This window comes from Leguminivora glycinivorella, chromosome 13, assembly GCF_023078275.1.
Source record: "Leguminivora glycinivorella isolate SPB_JAAS2020 chromosome 13, LegGlyc_1.1, whole genome shotgun sequence".
In the NCBI taxonomy this organism is placed as follows: domain Eukaryota; kingdom Metazoa; phylum Arthropoda; class Insecta; order Lepidoptera; family Tortricidae; genus Leguminivora; species Leguminivora glycinivorella.
This window is the reverse complement of record NC_062983.1, coordinates 9674658-9698293: the sequence shown is the minus strand read 5'-3', so window position 1 is coordinate 9698293 and position 23636 is coordinate 9674658. Positions and strand designations below refer to the sequence as shown.

The 23636-nt window shown below is 36.1% G+C and overlaps 1 protein-coding gene across 2 annotated transcripts in view; it reads left to right on the top strand.

Annotated features, from left to right (window-relative positions):
* The first annotated feature begins 515 nt into the window (after positions 1-515).
* Positions 516-23636, top strand: part of LOC125232824 (hypoxia-inducible factor 1-alpha-like) — a 125244-nt gene continuing 102123 nt past the window's right edge. Inside the window, exon 1 of one of the 2 annotated variants that reach the window (XM_048138615.1) lies at positions 516-781. In XM_048138615.1, the coding sequence (XP_047994572.1) occupies positions 750-781 (32 nt within the window). In that variant the 5' untranslated portion in view covers positions 516-749. Of the gene's footprint in view, positions 782-11461; positions 11879-23636 lie in introns of those variants that run through there. The other variant, XM_048138612.1, reaches the window with a different exon arrangement.

Sequence of the window (23636 nt, the reverse complement as noted above, 5' to 3'; positions counted from 1 at the left end):
ATATTAATTTTACGAAATCACACCATCTAGCGGACATGGCCAAAACTTGTAAGAGTAGACGTATAACATCATGTATTGGAATGGAGGTGTAAGCTTAATAATGTTATATCTTGACACTAGATGGCACATGGTAAGAAGTAATTGTAGGTAAATAAAATATTTGCCTACGAAATCACTCAGTGTCAGTAAAACCAAGTAAAACTATTGCAAAATAATGTAAAACCTTACTTGCAGTAACGTTCGTAAGTATATGTTTAAATTTAAAAGTAATGAAAATATTTCAAAATATTTTGTCATTTGTCAAATGACTTTGATCAAAGTTACAGCGACATCTATTAAAAGAAAACAAAGTCATTTCAAAACTCAGTTCTTTCTCATTACCGTCTTTGTATTCTTAATTCGTATTGGCCCACACCGGTCTAACGTCATAACCCTTACTTATATTGACCAATCAGAATTGTTTATCCGTTTGGACTGCTAATTGACACCCTGCTTTGTCAAATTCATCTGAAGCGATCGTGGTGCGTGTCTACTGTGCAAGTTCACAACAACAAAGTGTATATTATTTCGTGAAGTGCATTGTAAAATGACATAATTCGTGATAATTAATATAAAACTGTGGTGATAAAGTAAACAAATTGGACAATATAATCGTGCAAAGCGATGTGATACTTACTATCCTTGGCAGTGTTCAAGATTGTGGTCATATCGCGAAGTTTCATAATAGTGTCACTCAGATAATATTCGAGATGTCTTCAAAGCCGAGTAATCAGAAACGGAGGTAAGGATATAACCAGTTCTTAGCATGAGTATTTCCTGTTTGGGCCAGCTTTGTGGAGGTACCCTAACCTCATTATTCCTTCAACATAACTATCAATGTTGAGTGATTTCCATGATACCTAGTAATAAAAACTTTCTCCGTGAAAGAGCTCTTTAAAAAGCTGTTTTTTCTTCTTGTCTTTTGGGAAAATTGATAAAGTAACCTTAAAAAGTTTAAGTTCTTTCCTTGTCTGTATAAAATTAAATACCATGTTATAAAAATATTGTGCACTTTACTAGAAGGTTACTACTATCAATAACAGTAGGCTTTTTTGCGTACTTTATACCTTGAACTACCTGGACAAAATTTCTTGATTAAATTGAGTATGCTTTAGGTGTGAATCATATTAGCAGTAATAGCAATTTCATATTGTTTATTACCTTATTTTTTAATCAGGTATTACTATCTTTAGTTTAGTTTAGAGATAACAACTGTAAGATAAGAAGAATGCTTACCCACCATTATACTATTTTAAAAATGTTCAAGAACCTCTTGGATTTTAAAAGAGTGTACTTATACTAGCTGCCCAAGATCAAAGTCAATGGAGGAATATGATTCAAACCCTACACTCCAGCAGAGGGTAACAGGATTGAACCTTTAATGTGCCGGAATGGGGATCCGCATATGAGAAAACCTATGAAAAAATTAACACGGCACACAAGATTTAACAGAAGAGCACCTGCATGTATTAGTAATTTTAGCCACGGAGACTGCATTGTCTAGCAAGTAGCAAATATGAACTCGAAATAAAACATAAATAATGTTAAAGCTTCCAAAATTTATTCTAGGTCTTTACAAAATAGGCTATAACTATGACATAGATATAAAATTGCATTGCAGCTTTAACATCAAGCAATAAAACAAGTGGAAGGATCTTGTGGAGGCCCTATGCACCTATGGGGTGCCCTAGAACAACCAACAACAACAACAACAAATAATCAAGTCCAAAAGAATTGGCCCCAATGTGAAGGCCAGTCACACTTTACTGTATGTCACAGCCACACTATTGACCTTAGTTTACAGGCGAAATGAATAATAATATATTTCATTGGTTGCATTCTTTTTACTCTTACATCAACACAATGATGTTGATGTGTTTAGTGTCCAGTATTTTGAGTGCAATATATCAATATTCACTGTAAACTGGTATTCTATACTTCCTTTTTCATGTGTTGTATAAAAACATACAAAGAGTCAGTAAGTCAGTAAGTCCTTTATCAGTAAGTCATAGTACTGTATCTATCTATCTATCTATCTATCAGTAAAATTTGTCATATCCAAATTTGTCCCGCCAAGGAGTGGAATGCCAGGCAGGCTTGAGTCTGTGTTTCCGCATGAGTACAATCCAGGTCTCTTTAAAGCAAAAGTAAATAGGTATCTGAGCATTTCTTTTTTTTTTGCCAAAAAAAAAATTTTGATTGTTTTAGTGAATTTTAGGTCAATTGTACTCAGAATCACGAGTACTTTCAATCTCACTAGGAGACAAAAAGTGTCCCAGAATTTCCATACATTTTTGTTACTTTCCTCTTTTGTTACCCCATACAACATGTACGGAAAATGGTAACAAAATAAGAAAAAATCGTATGGGACAATTTTTTTAACGACTAGGATTTAAAAAGCTAGTAATTCTGAGTAGAAATAGCATATTTTTTTTCAAAAATATCACACTTCATAAAAGTGGCAAAAAAAAAAGAAATGCTCATCTTATAGGTAAGCGTGCTCCACCGTAGACCGCATCATCACTTACCGTCAGGTCAGGTGTGATCGTGGTCAAACGTGCACAATTCATAGTGCGGTGTCTAGGCAGACTGAATATCTTACAAATCTATTAACTACTAACGCTTCCTCCTGTCAATCAGTATCGAGATCGAGGTTAAGGACAACTTATTTGAATTTGGCATACTTTAGTCATAATAGAACAACAAATTATATTCTTTGTTATAATTTTATCTTAGACATACTTATTTTGATTGCATTATTCTAATTCTTCCTTAACTCAAGATTGATCAATACATTTTTACTTTTTAGTAGTAGTAGTAGTAAACACTTTATTGTACAGAAGAAATTACATGTACAGTGAATTATTATAACGGTTATGTACAAAGGCGAGCTTATCCCTTTAAGGGATCTCTTCCAGCTAACAGAATAACTGAGATATATATACAAAGTACAGTCACCGGCATAAATAAGTGATGATTTCTGTACCTTGTCGCTTTTAATCGTTTGACAATTGTGTGTGTGTGGATTGAGTGAGCACCTTCCGAAAATAAAAAAAAATATGCTGATCATTTAGTAAAAGTTCTAAAACAATTGTAAAACGAATCTCTGAATTTGTAAAAAGATAAATCAAAAGATACAGCCATTAACATGTGCTCACTCAGTTCTCACAAACAACCAACGAAAACAGTGAATATATTCATTTAACATATAATATTTATATACTAACATTTAGTAAAAAATAGGCCAACCTACCTCTATAAATATTAGATCACCTAGTGACGTATTAAATTTTTTACAAATAGTTTCTTATGCTCACTCAATCCACACACTTTTGAAAAGCCGAATTTTGATGAAAAACGTAAGATTTAGACCGCTATTATATGTGTATAGTTTAGTAAAAGTGAAATGGGAATTTGTAAAATACAAAACGAACCACTAACGTGTCAGGTTTTTTTATAATAAATTTTTGTAAGTGCTCACTCAGTCCACACGTTTTGAGAAAGTTAAAAATGTAAATATCTTACGATTTGTAGCACCTAAGACACTCGAAAGTACTTCAACATTTAGTAAAAATTTTTACTAAATATCCACCATCTAATATTTTATATTCGTTGTCTGGTTTTAAAAATATTCAGACATAACTTTTCTCATACAAATGTATCAAGTAGGGTGACCACACTATGTCGGCTCCTGATTTTCCCCACCTTCCCATTGTCATATTGAGATTGGGGAGTTTCGTTCAATTTTGATAATAGTTTACCGGATTTGTAAGTGGGAGCGAGAAAAGAATAACTATTTCTCGCTCCCACTTACAAATCCGGTACGCTCATCTGTTAGCGCGATTAGATTACCAGGTTCTGGTTTCTTACTAGTGAAGTATTATATTCTTTGTTTCTTACCAATTATCATTCATGTCCTTTTTAATGCATGCATGTCGATATGGTTATTATCCTGACGTCGATAAAAATTACACAATACACATCATCACTAGGCCAAGAACATAACCTAAAAACAGTTTGCAGATGGATAATTAATATGGTATTAGTTTAATATTATCAAAATTGAACGAACGAAACTCCCCAATCTCAATATGACAATGGGAAGGTGGGGAAAATCAGGAGCCGACATAGTGTGGTCACCCTACTTGATACATTTGTATGAGAAAAGTTATGTCTGAATATCTTTAAAACCAGACAACGAATATAAAATATTAGATGGTGGATATTTAGTAAAAATTTTTACTAAATGTTGAAGTACTTTCGAGTGTCTTAGGTGCTACAAATCGTAAGATATTTACATTTTTAACTTTCTCAAAACGTGTGGACTTAGTGAGCACTTACAAAAATTTATTATAAAAAAACCTGACACGTTAGTGGTTCGTTTTGTATTTTACAAATTCCCATTTCACTTTTACTAAACTATACACATATAATAGCGGTCTAAATCTTATGTTTTTCATCAAAATTCGGCTTTTCAAAAGTGTGTGGATTGAGTGAGCATAAGAAACTATTTGTAAAAAATTTAATACGTCACTAGGTGATCTAATATTTATAGAGGTAGGTTGGCCTATTTTTTACTAAATGTTAGTATATAAATATTATATGTTAAATGAATATATTCACTGTTTTCGTTGGTAGTTTGTGAGAACTGAGTGAGCACATGTTAATGGCTGTATCTTTTGATTTATCTTTTTACAAATTCAGAGATTCGTTTTACAATTGTTTTAGAACTTTTACTAAATAATCAGCATATTTTTTTTTATTTTCGGAAGGTGCTCACTCAATCCACACACACACTTGACAATTTCCTATGACATTTCAAACAAGACGTTAATATGACAAGGTACAGAAATCATCACTTATTTATGCCAGTGACTGTACTATCAAAATATCTTTACACATAATATGCATCCCTACTCTAAAAGTGAGTGCAATACGTATACCTAAATACATAAATAACACTTTGTGTATACTTTGACATGCCAGTCTCAGTTATACCACACCTTGGACACTGGCGATCAAATATATGAAAGAGGCGCGTTCCTAGCACACAGTCAAAACTCGTGTAGGGGAACGCGTAATATGCTTGTATTAGTGACATATGACAGGTCGACTGTTCGCGTTTTTGACAGGCGGTAACTGTGAGGTAACCGAGAGGGGGTGGGAGGCACTTTCAGCGGGAACCCTTTATCTGAATGGATTTACCCAAGTTTGAAGTTAAGCAACACATTTGTCAAGTAACAAGAGCGTCTGGCTTTGTCACTTTAAAACACCACACAACCTCTCATTCACACCTTTGATTTTACCTACATTGAAGCTAAATCAAGGAAATAACTTTGGATGTTGGACCTGTGCAAATTGTGTAACTAATTAAAAAAAAAACAATGCAGTATTAAAGTCTCCCAATTAGCATATCGTCACTACTTTGAAAAAAATTCGTATCTCACGCTGCTCCTCAAAGTTAAAACGCAGTAAGTCTATATGCATTCCATACATACTTACTACAGTTTTCTTTTCATTGACAGACGAAGATACGAGTTTTTTTAAAAGTAGTGACGATATCTCCATTATTCTCATCACGTGACATTGTTATGTTATCTGAACAATTTTTCGGTCGCGAACCATTTACTTCAATTTGAATCTTCTGGTTTAAAATATAAAAATGCTATTGGTTTACTCACTTTAAGTTATGAGGGCTTATTGTGATTCATTTATTTCGGTCCTTCGCTTACCTCTCTACGTATTGGTCAAATATGTAAGATTGATAAATTCTATAACAGACGATCAGACTGTTCAAGAGATACGGTCAGCCAAGAAAGTGGTTTACCACTTTTCGACTATGTTAAACACATAAGGACACAACGTCGGCCTTGTCGTCACTTTCCATCAGTAGGCCTAGCACATGATGGCCGCGGGAGTATGTCGCCGCGAGATAGACTACCCGTCCTTATGTCATTAATACAGTTAGAAGAAGACGTGGCATCTACCTCGCGGCGACATACTCCCGCGGCCATCATGTGCTAGGCCTACAGGTGCGACTAAGGTCAATCACTGGCCAGTTTATAATAAAAAAAAAGTGGTAAACCACTTTTTTGGCTGACCATACGCGTATATGTATAATGAAGTCTCTTAACTAGGCCTTAATAGCGCTCTAACACGGGCAACACAATTCCAAGCAAGCTACATACCATTGCCGCATTTATTCCATACGCACCAACCAACTAAGAACAAACGCGGCAATGGTATGTAAATTGCTTGGAATTGTGTTCCCAAGTGTAAGAGCACCATAAGAAGCTGACGACATTATAATAAACAGGGAATTGTAGGAAGTGAAAAATAAGTAAGTAGAACATTTACCTATTGAATATTGAATCCGACAGCTGGTTTGACTGCTATGAGGGTTACGTAATTACTTAAAATAAATTCAATCAAACAAGTTTGGATTGACGTATCTTGTCGATAACGGGAAAGAAAGCATCCATTATCAAACCTGTTTTTAACAAAAAATCTGAATGCATTTTTATGATAAGCAACACTTACCTACCTCTACCTAAACTCTGTTAAATAAAACAAGGGTATGTAGACCTCGGGACACAATAGAAATAACAATGCAGGGATTCAGTGTCCACCAAGGTTTGTTTAAATGATTTTCCTACTAAAATCATCATGTGGGTGTCGTAGAAATCGACTGCGGGATATGAGTGCAATCTATGGATATAGCAAACTGTCACTGAAATATTACAATGTCGTTTTCAATCAACCCCTTTAATTGCAAAGAATGACACTAAAACTTCAGTTTTATGACCTCTGCCAACCACTTGTGGTAAAACAGGCGTGAGTTTATGTATGTATCAACAGTCAACTCAGCTTACCATGTCATAAATGTCACAATCTATGTAAGAAAGTATACATAATGATCACTAAACAATGTGATGATCAGCTCGGCATATAATATTATGCGTGACAGTATCTCTTCTATACGTCTGTTTTGAATGAATACATAATGGCAACAAAATATTAGTAGAAAATGATATTGGCGCCACGGTCTATGTAAACCGCGTCGCATGTGGCAGCATTTTCTTTTAATTATACAGAAATCAAACAGTCATATAAACACATTACATACTAGCAATACAAAAATGTACTGCAAGTAACGTACTGCAACAAAAGAAAACAATATCAAAATCACTTCAGTTCAGTATGAAAAAGCAAATAATTTTTAAGAAAAAAAAACCGCCTTCCTTTGGGGTTCTGGTGATAAATACTTTCAAATGTTGGATTATGTTATCAATTCGTCTGTATATTTTTTAATGTTTGTTATTCGATATCTCCGTCATTTCTGAACCAATTTTGAAATTTGGATGATTCTGAAGTACTTACAGATGAGAATGATTATCAGAACGGAACTCTAACCAGGGGCGGCTCACTCTTCATCAGCAGTTCCACTGCACCAAATGTCACTGTTCTGGACGTAAGTGCATGCTGTTCTTATAAAAATACCAAAGTCACTATAAGTGTGCCGTTCAGATTTGAGGAGTTCCGTTCTGACCATCATCAGCAGTTCCACTGCACCACATGTCACTGTTCTGGACGTAAGTGCATGCTGTTGTTATAAAAATACCAAAGTCACTATAAGTATGCCGTTCAGATTTGAGGAGTTCCATTCTGACCATCATCAGGAGTTCCACTGCACCAAATGTCACTGTTCCGTACGTAAATGCATGCTGTTCCTTTAAAAACACAAAAATCACCATATGTATGCCTTTCAGATTTGAGGAGTTCCCTCGATTTCTCCAGGATCCCATCATCAGAACTGGGTTCTGAGAAAAATGGGACCAATCTATATACATTCAATCAAAAAAAAAAAATTTCATAATCGGTCCAGTAACGACGGGGATATCGAGGAACAAACATAAAAAAAAACAAACAGACGAATTGAGAACCCCTTCCCTTGAGATTTGGAAGGCGGTTAAAAAGTAAGTGTTGCTGTAATAAAATATTAAAAAAATTCCTTTCCTACACATTTTTGCCAAGCTGTATTTGGTCAATTGTATTTATGTCGTAAGGACCTTATGTGTTTGTGGACTATATAGCGGCGAGACAGTCATGTGCTAGCCCTGCAGAACGCATGTTTTTCACGCCGTGTACTGCTGCGAACAACGTGCATTCGCTTCCGATAAGGGTTTATGCGTCGTTGGACTAAAAGTAAATATGGCGATGTATAAAAATGTCTACATATAAAATAAAAATTGGTCCGAGTATTAGAAAGCCAATACTTCAAAATGTTTAAGTCTTATCAAGTCGGAATATAAAAATGACTACTTTCAAAGTATACAAATGTCTAAGTCTTATCAAGTCGGAATATAAAAATGACTACTTTCAAAGTATACAAATGTCTAAGTCTTATCAAGTCGGAATATAAAAATGACTACTTTCAAAGTATACAAATGTCTAAGTCTTATCAAGTCGGAATATAAAAATGACTACTTTCTTTACATAGGTCCAGGCCCCTATTTCACCAAGTTGACAGGTTCTACAAACTATCTAATCTTGGCTCACTGCCTGCGGACGACCTTCTTGATAAAGCGATTATTGTTATAATTTTAGCCATTTATTCCTTAATAAATTTTACATGCATACATTTTCGTTTCTCATAATAAATATAACAAAAAGTAATTTTAAAATACATCGCCATATTTACTTTTAGTGTCGCAACATATTTATATTTGGTCTAATATACAGATGCACATTTTTATACTTCGTCAAAATTATATACGCCCGAACTTATGTAAGTGGACATTTTTATACATCGTCATATTTACTTTTAGTCTAGTGCCGCAACATATTTATATTTGGTCTAATATACTGGTGGACATTTTTATACTTCGTCGAAATTATATACGCACGAACTTATGCAAGTAGACATTTTTATACATCGCCATATTTACTTTTAGTCCAACGACGCATAAACCCCGATAAATGTGAAAATAAACATGTAGAGCAAGTCGAGTTTAATGTCTGGAATCCAACCTGGAATCTCTCTCGCTCTAACGGTTGTGACAATCGTAGCATAGAATATTTAGACTAAATTAGTAGGTAATGGGGTAGTATTTTTTTGGGTGCGTCAAAGAGATAAAAAGTAGCATGTGTCACTCTCCATCCCTTAAACTATCTCCTCTTAAAAAATCACAACAATTCATCGCTCCGTTTTGCCGTGAAAGGCGGACAAACAGACACACACACTTTCCCATTTCTAATATTAGTATGGATGGATGTATGGTTGTGTGTCGACTCTAATCTAGTTCTCCCTCAACTGATTAAAGGTTAACTGGAAGAGCTACTTTAAAGGGATATGTTCATCATTGTAATATTGATATAAACGTTAATATTACGTTTTACATGAGTTATTAAAACAATTCGCAAGCCAGTTTTGATCTCGTCTAATTCTGTGCCGACGACTGGAAAATGGGAGTCTCATTTCATATGAGTAATGTACCTATACCGACTATAGAATGTTGGACCAAACTAACTATGCACTGCATGGTGGGGTATAGAAGACCATGGGATGTAAACTGAAGGATTAATGATAATTGATTATTGAGGAGGATTATCTCGTTTGTTAGTTATCAAACGTTTCATTACGTTATTCCTTCGAAAAATAGCATTATAAAGCTTCAGTACCAGTTGTGTTTTTCCGCAAGTTGAAAAACAGATGAAGGGGGACAAAAATAGATTGCTATCACAGGTTTTCAGATTAGGAATAACAATGACATTGGTACACAGATAATATAATCTTATTGGACGGATATGTTTGCCATTATCCGGACAATTGCAGATATCACATGGTTGATAAAATTACAGACTGACCGACGGCTGGCTGATAATTTATTTCTTAAATTGTTTATTTTTACCATCATTTAGCTTCGTTGCTTAGGAAACAGGATATTCGCAAAGACCATATTCTCCGTATAGGTATTATAGATTTAACCGCTGCTTGAGTTCAATTTTAGCAGCATCGAAAGTATTAATCCACTCAAGTCAATCAACGCTATGAATTTTGTAAAATTTCGAAAACGGATATTTGGGATATTTATTTTCGACGCAGTGCAAAATGCATCTTGATTCATCAATTTCATCATGATCAATTTTATTGATCACGGATCATTCAAAACTGTTACTGATAGTTTGTACTATTACTTGCTCTCTCCTAAAACATGCCAAATAAAATAAAGTATAGATGCATATTTGGAGGCTAGCAGTAGGTACTTGGCTATCAAAATTAATTTATTAAGACTTAACATTTTTATTCGTCAAATTTTTTTTAATTCAACAAGTGTTGTCTGTACGGTTTTTCAATGAAATAACCACAAAATTAAAATTTTGGAAAAAACCCCCGACTGCGACATAGTAGACCGATTTTCATGAAACATGGCTAAGAACACTCCCGACTAACTCAGCTTTCAGACAAAAAAAAACTAAATCTAAATCGGTTCATCCGTTCGGGAGCAACGATGCCACAGACAGACAGACACACACACAGAGAGACAGACACGTCAAACTTATAACACCACTTCGTTTTTGCGTCGGGGGTTAAAAAAGAAATAGTTACGTTTTGCAAAGCCTTAAATGTATTAAAATTGAGTATAATCGAATTTTTAGCTGCTCAATTATACTTTTAGCTTTTACGTCCCGAGTTCGTCATTACTGAGTCGCTGTTGTTTTGACAACTGAAAGGTGTCAGGGTCATTCGGTCAATAAAGTTTATCTTTTGGTAGCAGGAATGGAATAAACATTGCGTTGCTGTTATTTTCTCAATACAAATACTGAGCCAAATAATATGTTGTATTTTATGCATTCGGATATTTTATCTTTATTGCAAATATGGTTTTACCACTTTCATTTTTCTTTGCTTTGGCTGCAGCGTTTTAACATTTTGTACTGTTCATATTAACACAATATTAAACAATACAAAAAGCACATCGCAAGAAATACATTATTCAATAAGGAAATCCTATGGTAGAGCCTCGATAAAATAGTATTATTATTACATTCAAATTCTCATTATTTCAAGTTCATTTACTAGGATTTTGTATATAAGTGTTTTGCCGCGTTAAAATCCAGGAAAGCGAAGCGGCTCAGTTTCCAGAATCCATCAAACCCGAATAATACTGAAGTGATATTGATATCTCCGTATTTGCATCAACACCGGCGTTTAATTAAATGTCTCGAACAAAATCCCTTTTAAAATAACATATCTTGATAAATGTTGCCTCATATCAGCACCGGCAAGTCTTGCCAGGGTCGAAATTGATAAATGTCTCGTTATCTATTAAGTTTTATATCGACTTTTCGCTACCATGCTAGTTAAGTTTAAGATAAGCGCATCTGCCACTATCAGTAGCTCGCGGATTATGTCCGTAGATGGACTTCTTGATGGTTTCCTGACATTTTGTTTCAAAATGGTGATAAACGGTTACGGGAACAACGTCCCCGTCCAGTGTCCAGTCGTGGGCCGAATGGAGGACATTGCTTGGAATCTGCAGTGTCCGATGACAGGCCAGTGGTCTAGACAGCCAGTGAACAATGTGGCTATCAGTGCACCGAGTGTTTACCGTGAAATTCCTCCAGTGGAGTGTTATCCTGGGGACTACTACGCCTCCAAACCGCAGTATTTTCCTCCCCAAATGGTGTACCCTCGTTCGGTTCCTCAATTCCAGACGCCTATTATGCCTAACTTGCCGTGTAATCAAACGCAAGAGTGGGATTATGGGAGCATGTGCTATAACGTCAATGGTCAGCCTTGTCAGTACACCAACGTTGTCGATCTGGAAGATTTTATGTGAGTCTTTTTGTTTGCATTACATTATCTTTGATAGTGTATTCTCGCTGGCTTTCAGCGATTTCATGACCACTATTGTTACATTTAAGATGCGATTTATTGTTATTATCTTGATCATACCACTGATATTTTTATTTATTCGCCATGTTCAAAATATAGTTTATTTTGAATAATGCACCACGCGTCTTCGACGTGTTATTCAATGTTATGATAACGCCGATATGTTAATTTCGATAACATTAAATTTGATGTACTTCGTACTTTCATTTTGCCCTTCATATGAAATTACCATATGAAGGGCAAAATGAAAGTACATCTGACGACCGGTCTGGCTCAGTCGGTACTGACCCTGCCTGCTAAGCCGCGGTCCTGGCTCCTGGGTTCGAATCCCGGTAAGGGCATTTATTTGTGTGATGAGCACAGAAATTTGTTCCTGAGTCATGGATGTTTTTTATGTATATAAGTATGTATTTATCTATTTAAGTATGTATATCGTCGCTTAGCATCCATAGTACAAGCGTTGCTTAGTTTGGGGATAAGTTGACCTGTGTAAGGTGTCCCCAATATTTATTTATTTATTATATCCCAGATTTGCATTTAATCAGTATTAACAAGGACATTGCCCTTATAAAGTTTCGTTAGATTGTAGGTGTTCAGAAAGTATATAGGCTTTGCCTAGCTTACCTACTTCTAATAAGCATACTTACCTGTTCGATGTTCTAGTTCTTGTATTCCAAATTCCAATATAACTACATATATCAATGAAAATGTGTCTGGTTTCATCTGCTTTCACGCTCTGAATATCTAAAGGAATATTTTGTTATGTTCTGTTATTATTTGTGTAGTTTGTATCTATGTCATCAGTGGTATGTTGTTCATTTTTAACAAGTTTAATCTGATCCCCGAGTTCCGTAACATTACTACCCTAATGAGATAACATTTAAACTGGTTTATTTGAAAATCGCTTCAATGGCGAATGATGGCAACATCTGCTTTCCCAACCAAGCGTTAAGTAGTCATGAAAATGGTTTCATTTTCATCGTGTTTATGCGATTACAAATAGGCCGCATTGGATGATTGCCAGCATTGCCAGCGTGTCTCGTGTTTTTGTCAGCTGACCAAAACCACGCGCAGAATCAAGTATAAGCCTGGCTTTTATTTCTTGATATGCTTGTAATTGTAACCAAGTATTCTCACTCCTTTTTCAAAAGCATTTTTGTGTATAACTTTGTCCTTGGTTGAGATAAGTTCAGGAGAGTTCATTCCTCTTGGGACAATCTGAGAATTTGCGATATTTGGAACGTATCCAAATTCTATTTAAAGTGATCCATTAAAGATCCTTGTACTGCACTATCAAAGGTAGGGCTTGCAATATCGGACGGTTTTCAATTCCGGAACTGGTTTTCGAGATTGGACTTCAATTCCGGAATTCCGGAACTAGTTCCGGAATTGACCAATTTTTTTTGGTTTGGTTTTCTGGTGGATTTTTGATGAAATAATACAATTTTAAACTGAAATTAGTTATAAATCGACGTTTAAGACAATAACTCCGTACCTGAAAAGCATATAACACTGAAATTTTCATTTTAGTTATTTTACAGGAAAGCCCATTTTGCGTCAAAATCGGTCTTGCAAGGTATTTCGAACTACAGTTAACGATACCAACGAGGTTTTAGTGCCAGTTTTCTGATAGTGGTCAACGTTAAAGTTATTTTTTTATCCATTGAGCATCGAAATAATATAAAAGTAATAATTTACAAGAATTGCATAACGTCTTATTCACATATTATAACTGTAATAAAAGTAATATTGAATTACCTTTATCAGACTCGAGTAGGGACAAAAGATATCCAAGCTATCCCAAAAAGACAGATTTTATGATTAATTCCTAGGTAAAAAAAAAATCATTCTTTTACATTCATCATTTTTCATACATTTGCTTCTCATTTCTTTTGATTTTGTGGTAAGTGGTAATAGACTTATAGAGTTTAGTAAAATATGCACACGTCTTTGTAAAAAGTGTATAAAGTAACTACGACGTTATGCTTGTGAATGAATGTAATACCAAATACTACGATTTGCTTCTGAACTTAAGAATTTATGCCTAAAATATTCAGTGCTATGAGAAAAGAAGTAAAATTTTGTGCCGCTTTAATACCGATTAATTTAGATTATTACTGAAATTTAAGTTCAATCTAATAAATTGAGCATAAATAACGCCAATAAAATAATAATATTAATAATGTACCTAATGTTATTTATTTATGTTTAATTGTAAGTAAGTAAGTAAACACTTTATTGTACAGAAAAAGAATACAGCACATAATATTTAAAATAAAAAGTTTCAGTACAAAGGCGAACTTATCCCTTTAAGGGATCTCTTCCAGTTAACCTTGTTAAATTGTCCTTCAGCTCCCGGCTAGTAATTTTAAATTATCACAAAACAAAACTTTTTATAACAAATATTTACTTAAAAATGATTATATTTCACTTATTAGCTAAAACAATTGAGAGCAAAACCAGAACGTGACAATGGTATAATATTAGCGGGTTGAAACTACACTATCTCGCTCTAACTAGCCCTGGAGGCAACCTTTTGGTCATAAAATAGGCACTACCTGAATCCGAGGAGTGTCTAACTTAATGAATTTACATATCTTTTATAGACGCGGTGGTAGTTTTGTAAAATAACCAGGCTGATATTACACGTTTTCGTCCAAAAATATATCTTTTTTTCAATTCCGGAATTTTCGAGATTATGTGTTTCAATTCCGGAACTGTAATATCGGAAAAATTGTCCGAAATTCCGGAATTTCGAGATTCCGGAATTTCGAGATTCCGGAATTCCGGAATGCAAGCCCTAATCAAAGGGACATTTTTGAAACAATATAATAGTCAATTGTTTCAGCATAAATAGTGGCTGAGCACCCTTTATATTATTGGCCTATACAGCGTGTAGATTCCATACGGGCGAATAATGTATCCAGTTATAGTATCTGATCATACGAATCGTATAGGATAATCATTTTGTTAAAAAGTGCTATTAATTAAGAGTAATTATTTTTTTTAATCTGATCAAGCAGCAATGTACGCCGTCCAACTTAATTTGAGATGACATAAACGTCATGTCGTAATGACGTTTAGGTAGGTACGCTAATTGATGTGGACTTAGTACATTGCGTGCTGAATTATTATGTATGAAAAAAAATATCTCATCTATTAAAAAAAATCCATGTAGTTAGGCTCCTTAGGTCCGATACTAATCGTTATTAAGATATTCGCCCGTATGGAATACACACGCTGTATAGGTAATTTAAGTTTGTGTTCCAAGTTTTGTTTACCGTCTGTTAAGTATCAGTCCTATTTAACTCACACGCGCTATAACTTATCCTCTCTTGACCTTCCTTTATCTATCATTTGTATTTTCTTATTTGGATCAATTATCATTTAATTTTACCGGCAATTATTATTCTTAATTTTCTTTGCTCGCTTCAAATACACCATGTCATTCTTTATAAGAAATCTATAGTTGTCCTAGGGTTGCAAAAAAACGGTTTTTTTTCTGGCTTGAAAAAAAACATGAAAAAAAACCGTGAAAAAAAAACAGTTTTTTTTCTGGAGTATGTTTTTTTTTCTAAAGTACGAAATCTCAAAATTTGCAAAGTAGTTAATACTTCTATACGGGTTTTTAGACTTAATGTTAACTATTAAACGAATTTAATCAAATAACTTTAATTTCTGGTCTTATAAAAGTAACATTTACGAAATCTGTAGTTGGTAGTTATCACTATTTACTGTTGGCAACACCACCGCTACACGCAGCATCGGGGATTCCCCAATAAACGTTTGTATACTGAATGTTAATTGAATTAAAATGTACGTTATTGTTATTGAAACACGTTACAACTCACGAAAAACCGTTATTGTCGTATTATTTGTTCATCTGAAAAAACCATATTTAGAAAAAAAACCATGGTGCTCGGTTTTTTTTCATGTTTTTTTTCACAATTCTGAAAAAAAACATTTGGTTTTTTTTCTATTTACAACCCTAAGTTGTCCATACAATATTAATAAGGTAACAAGGGTCACAATAACAACAATCAAAAAAGTTTTAGCTAATCGACTGCTTAAGACTATGAGCTTTAGTCAAACATTATCTTCTGCCATTAAACCTGTATTTTACCTCGATGTAAGTAAGAGCTTATCATCTTGAAAATATTGGGACCTCAACAAAAAACAAAAAGGCTTCGATAGTAGTCTAGAGAAGCTCAACCAAACTATTCTAAACTCTTTCTTCGGGTTTAGAAACATTCCACAAAATATTTACCCAATTGTATCGATCGTAACATGTCAACGTACCTACCTAATACCGGTTTGTCTACCTTACCCTAAGTCCGAATACAAAGTTCGATTTGTATTCTGTACACACGATATCCGGCGATAACCTTAATTCTAAAATGACCCGCTCATTAACGACAACATACGTGCGCGATATGCTATCAAGTGTATTATGTTTGGAACTATTAATAAACTCATTTTTAAGGTTCCATATTTATTTAAGTGCAAGTCCATATCAAGTATTGAATTACCTATTTTATTATCTTACTTTTTCTTTTAGTCTTTTGACCCGGATTTTTCACCATCACATCCTACACAATGTTATCTTATTTCATTAGCACTTAGTCGAATTGGACGTCTTGTATGCCCGAATGTACTTCCACACAGAATGTATAGATTTTTGTCAATCTCTTAACGCTGATTCGCATTCCAACAGCAAAAGTTTGGTGTTTCTCACATATGGATGAAATACTTTGATTTGTTGTGGTACCCTTCGGTCTAAGCCTTAACGCTACTCTAATTGTATTATTATAAGATTATAACTTCCCCACAATAACATAAACCTGACCATTATGTATTATTCAATCTTTGATTCAGCTTGAATTTGTTGCCTCTCTACAGCTTGAATGTACGGTCAACCAACTTGAATGACATGCCACTCTAGAACCCTGTCTTAATGACACCGTGCATTATTGGCCATATAAGTCACTTTTGACGTTGACTGTGAAAAGGTTGTACAGTGGCCTAGGATTCAAATTGGTTGACTGTACAAGAGAGATAACGAAGTCATAATTTTTGCGCAGAAGGATCTGTGATGGATATCTCTTGGGTAAGATGATCTGATTGGTTATCTTCATAATTATAACTCCTCCAAAGTATAGGCGTCTGTCGGGACACTGCATTTAGCTTATAGCTCTCTCAAGTTAGACTAGACTTAGTACTCACTTATTATATTGCTGATTGCTGTGCTCGTTCATTCTGTCAGTCATAATATCATAATATTTTATTTGTAAAACCAATTTACACGTCAATAATACATAATTAGTAATTAACTACAATACAATATAAATGTATGATAATTAGAAGTTACAAATTTATTTTCATGCTGGACGTATCATGCCTTATATTTATTTTTTTTTTTTTTTATTTTTTTTTTTCGGAACACCAACAGCTATAAATAACATTATGCTAATTTAAATAACGAACCCTGCTATGCTATGAATTATTTATTTATTTATTTATTTAAACTTTATTGCACAGTAAAAAAAAATGTACAAAAGGCGAACTTAATACCAAAAGGCATTCTCTACCAGCTAACCTTTGGGCCAAACAGAGATCAATAAGAGCTAATAGGTGCAAGAAATATAACAAGTCGAGAAATTGAATATCTACTTAATAAACCTAAATGGTTACATACATATCACATCATACAAACGTTTACAAAAATAAAACTACATAATACGAGTATACCTACTTACAAATTTACATAAATATACTTACATATACTATACATATATACATATTATATACCTGCCCTATAACTATTACGACGCTTGATTAAGAGACTTTTCTAAAAGATGTCTGCGCAACTTGTTCTTGAACAGAGACTTGGTCTGAGTTTGCCTTATCTCAAGAGGGAGATTATTCCAAAGACGAATTGAATGTAATGTGAAAGAGTTGTACATGGATCCGGTGCGATAGAGAGGGACTGACAATATGAGTTTCCGAGAAGATCGAAGCTCCCGGCCCGGCTGTGCAGTAACAAAGTGAAATTTAGACCGCAGGTACTGTAAGAGGTTTCGCATTCAGAATGAAACCTTTTACAGCAGTCATGGTCGCTGACTGGCAGTCCCTGATTTAAAATTGGAACAGTATAAGAACGTCAAGGAAAACAGACACTTCAATAGGGCATTCATATAGAAGCAGCGATTGAGAGTGAACGGTTGTACTTAGCTCCTAAAATATAAAAAAATATTGATTCAAAGCGTTGTTTAAATGTTTGGATGCTCTCCACTGATAGGCCGACTCTCTTACATGGTGGAGGCACTAACGTCTGAAAGTTTCCCCTAGTTTCGGTTTCAGAGTTTTCAGACAACGAACCCCGACCTCACAGCGCGAGGAAGCGCATGCCAAGCGATAAGCCAAACGCGCTTTAAGAAGAAGGAAAACAAAGTGACCATCGTCGCCAATACGAAGAGCTATTCCGGGTGATATATTTCTTATTATCTAATACTCATTATCACCCATTCCGTAGTTAAAATATAGCTGTGCAGAATTGACGTAAAAATGGAATGCGAGACATTCAACAGAGCAACGGGCGATCAAGATTGTGTTGTTCAAGAAACTCTACGACTCCTCTTCGGTGACCATGGGCGTCGACGCAAATTGCGTGAACATCAGCTCCATCATACCTATATACTTAATCATACACATATGCAGTAAATCTTCCTAGATATGTAGGTTACATTAGATAGGCAATGTAAATTTAGTTTCAATCTTTTAATTATACATTATATTGTAGAACTTACGGAATAATTGTGATTAGTGAACTAAAATGTACATTATTTCAAAGGAAAAACGACTTGTGACAGAAAATGTCATTTGCCTATCCCTAATGTTAAAAAGGATAATTATTTGTAAATAACCACATAGAACTAATTATTTTGGCGCAATATATAACATGTAGAATACTATACATATTATTTATGCAATGTTTATATTAGAATAAAAACTATTTGATAGGCTTATTTATTCCATAATGTTTTCCTATAGCTACCAATAAGGTTAAGTTATATAAAAACATGTAAACTGTGGAATAAAACACACCCCAAACTGTAAATATTTAATAAATAGATACAATCGTTTAAAGTTATAGTGTAATGTCACAACACCCTTATAATTTCCTGACTACAAAGAACAACGTTCATACACATTTCTTTTACATGTATCAAGACAAGGCCGACTAGATGACCAGATGATCCAGCTGCTCACGGTGTGGCGGGATGGCTGGCGGTCATATGCAACCCCCACTTCGTCGTCATCACCAACGTGCAGCACACTACAGCTGTAGCAATCTTCATGAGCCCTTCGGGCTCCACTTCACTTCGCAACCGGCGCGGCGGGAAGATTGGCGGCCATGAGAAGCCCCCACTTCAACGCCACCGCCAACAAGAATCGGCATCTTCAAAATTTATTATGTTTTTTCATGTGAAATAAACGTTTTGCCTTGTTTTTTTTACTTGAAGTTAGGAGAATTTGCTAACAGCTGTCATGTCAATGTCATCTAGTCATGGCCACAGACAATTAGCTGTCAGAAAGTTCAAAATAAAAGGGTTTAGTCGATGGGCAGGGGTTAGGTTTTTGCCATTGGTTTTCCTAACCATAGTCCATATCTGACTAATTTGCGAGGACCTTGGCTATAGTCCAACTATCCAAATTATGGCGGTCTCAACCGTGGACTAGGCAACCACGCAAAGAGCGTTAGATGTTGGCTACCTTGAATGAGGCTGTCACTATTGGGTGTTAGGAGTTTTTTTTTTTTTGTGTGTGTAGGGGGGCCTGGCTTAGGTAGGGCCAACCGGTAGTTAGGGTAGAATAGGATAGGATAGGGTGTAGTATTGTGAACAATGGCTGCTTCTAACATAAGGGGGAGGGATATGTAAGAGGTTTCGCATTCAGAATGAAACCTTTTACAGCAGTCATGGTCGCTGACTGGCAGTCCCTGATTTAAAATTGGAACAGTATAAGAACGTCAAGGAAAACAGACACTTCAATAGGGCATTCATATAGAAGCAGCGATTGAGAGTGAACGGTTGTACTTAGCTCCTAAAATATAAAAAAATATTGATTCAAAGCGTTGTTTAAATGTTTGGATGCTCTCCACTGATAGGCCGACTCTCTTACAGTACTCCGGTGTTGCTGGGTCATTTAATATACTGTACAGCATACATAGCACTCTGAGGCATCTGCGATCACGTACACGAAGCCAGTTAAGTTTCCGCCGATAAATGGAGACATGGTCATACTTGCGGAGGCCGAAGATAAATCTTATGCAGTTATTTAAAAGTCTATCTAACCTGTCTAATAATCCTTGTGAAAGATTGGTAAGGCATACGTCGCTATAATCTATGACTGGTAGCACAAGAGCCTGTACGAGTAGAGTTTTAGTACTGGTCGGCAAGAAGTGCTTAAATCTGTACAATGACCTTAGGGTATTTGTAACTCTGCGACATATGTCAGAAACTTGTGGCTCCCAGGACAGGCCCCGATCGATGATCAACCCCAGGTTTCTCACTTGCGACGACAGCGGTATTACGGTACCCTCAAACAGAATGTGTCTTACATATGTAAGGTCGGAGAGTAAAATTGACCGCGGAGTCCCGAGAACGATAGCTTGACACTTAGACGGGTTGACATCGATTCCAAAATCTTTCGACCAGGAAGAAATGCTACAAAGGTCGTTATTTAGCCGCGTTATAGCCTCATCTATATTATCGATCCCCACTTGAGTGTACAATTGCAAGTCGTCGGCGTACAAGTGATATGAACAATTAATAAAGGGCGTGATTAAATTAACAAAGACAGAAAACAGCAGAGGTGAGAGTATACCACCCTGAGGAACACCGGAGGAAAGTTCGCACCAGTCAGAAAGTTCCCGATTGGCACGAGTTGCCTGCCGACGACCGCAAAGGTAGGATGCAAACCACTCGGCCGCTGACGTCGAAATATTGAGATGGTCGAGAGCGGCAAGGAGAAGCTCATGGTTAACAGCATTAAATGCATTAGAAAAATCTATTAACACCAGTACAGTGACAAGAGACGCTTCTATGCCCAGCCGCACATCTTCAATAACCTTGAGTAAAGCGGTAGTCGTACTATGCCCGGAACGAAAGCCTGACTGGAATGGTGAGAGAATGTGGCTATTGGAGATATGAGTGGACAATTGCTTGTGCACTACGGCTTCTAAAACCTTGGACAAAAACGGGAGAATTGAAATTGGGCGAAATTCTTTGAGTAACGATGGGTTAGCTACTTTCGGGAGAGGTATTACATGAGCGCTACGCCACAGAGATGGAAATACACCTGTATGCATGGAAAGATTGACGACGTGCGTTATAATAGGTACAATGCAATCAAGGATATGCAAGACCATAACTCTACTTAGCTCGTCCTGTCCTATCGCATTCGACTTAATGGAATTAATTATTTTACGAATTTCGTCATCAGAGGCCGGCGTGAAAGTAAAGGTAGAACGAGAAGAAGAGGGTAAGCCGCGAAGGTACGAGATACTTTTGGACGTAGTTGCGGGATCTAGCGAAAAGGATTTTGAGAAATGCGTATTTAAATCGTTCAGAGAAAAAGCAGATGAAGTGTTTGAATAAAATGAAGATTTACCTACGCCAATAGTTTTGAGAAATTTCCAGGTGTCAGCTGTTGAACAAGAAACAATATTTTGATGAATGTATTTACGCTTAGCATCCCTAATAATTTTGTTGCACCGATTTCTAGCAATTTTAAAAACATTCCAGTTATCACTGCAACGATCCCGTTTGTATTTGCGGAACGCACGATCACGCCTCGTCATTGCAATACGGACCGCGTGGGTAATCCAAGGCGCAGGCGGGCGTTTTAGTTTTACTTCACGAACGGGCGCATGAGTGTCAAACAGTTTTAAGACAGCTGTGTTAAGTGCAACTACCGCCTCGTCAACAGTTGGAGCCGTAAGTGTGGGTACCCAGTCAATCGCGCGCGCGTCTCGCAATAGTGCCTCAGTGTCCAGCCGAGCAAAGCTCCGTAATTTAATACTGATTGCTTGTGGTTTAGGAGGACGTACTTTGTAACAAACAAATATTAGATCATGTCGAGAAAAACCAGGGGCTAATAGCTGTCCCACTTTACTCACATGGTCAGTGGATGACGTAAGAATAAGATCCAACCAGGAGTCTGACGTGTCAAAATTACGGTGTGTTGGTTTTAACGGGAGAACAGAAAGTGCCGCAGAGTCCAGTATGGACAGTAAATTTCGTGACCTGAGATTATTTTTTAAAAGATCTGTGTTGAAGTCACCCATAATAATGTGATGTGTACCTTCTGACGCAAAAGAAACGAGCAACGACTCTAAGGTTGTGAAATAATCGACCGTCGGTGGGCAGTAGACGACGCCAAGTACGACCTTTGTGCCCTTCACGTTAGCTTCTATAAGCAAATACTCCATATTGTTAGAAAATTGAGAGGGTGAAGTGTCTAAGATACTAAAAGGGATGTCACTACGAAGGTAGATGGCAACACCGCCGCCGCCTTTGCCTATACGGTCATTGCGCAATAATACATAACCAGGGAGCCCGTACGAGGTAGAAGCAAGGTTAGGTTTTAACCAAGTCTCCGATATGAGAATGGCATGGGCTTGACACGACGAAAAAGTGTCGAGAAGATCATTATAGTGACTCGGGACGCTTTGCGCATTTATATGACAAACATTAAGCAGTTTAGTAGTATTTTGAAATTCGCGCGTTAAAAGAGTGCCCAGTGTTTCAGGCTCAGACAAAGTGTTATCAAGAGAGTGAAATGAAGTTGACAAGTCGCAGGCAGAGTGAAAAGATACATTGTCATTGTCATCATCGGACATAACAATCGAAGGCAGGTAATTACTATAAATAAATAAATAATAAAATATATATTGTACTGTAAAATTAAGATATGACGATTAGTAAACAATATAACGAGTATACAATTAACCGGCACTGCGTGGCCCGCCGGTTGACCGTTCACATTCAACAGACAAATAGTAAAGAACTAAGGATATTTCACAGAAAAAAAACAAGTATTTAAACATGCAGAACGATGACATTGTTAAAGAACAAAAGGCAAAAAAAACATTTAAAAACAATCAGTTAACGAAACGAAACGGAACGCGTCCAAACTTGGTCCGAACTATTATTAAACATTTTTAAAATGTCTTGTTTCAGAACGAAATCAGTTTGACAACTTGACAGCTTAACTGACAGTGACAGTCGGCTTTTACAAATGATGCAAAATAACATTCGAGATTTAATTTAGCAAAGTGGGTAAACCAAGTTAAATTATTATAATTTAAAGAAAAAGAAGGGTGGACGCGAACAGCAGTGTAAAATAAACTTGGATCGCATACCGTCATTCTGTGAAACTCGTTATCAGTCGGGGTAACTAAAGAAAATAATACTACGAGCTACGAAGAAGAACGCTATGTGCGCCGAGTACGGCGCTCCTCACCCAGCTTGGTCTTACTAGCCGCGGCCTTCACCGGCGCCTTAGGGACTGGCGCCGGCGCCGGTGCCGGTGCGGGGGCTGCTGCATCTTCAGCGGCTTCAGCTTGAGCCTCTGCCGATTCAGGCAATGGATCCGCCGTAGGGTCTATGGTCATCGACGGAGCTTTAGCACGCGA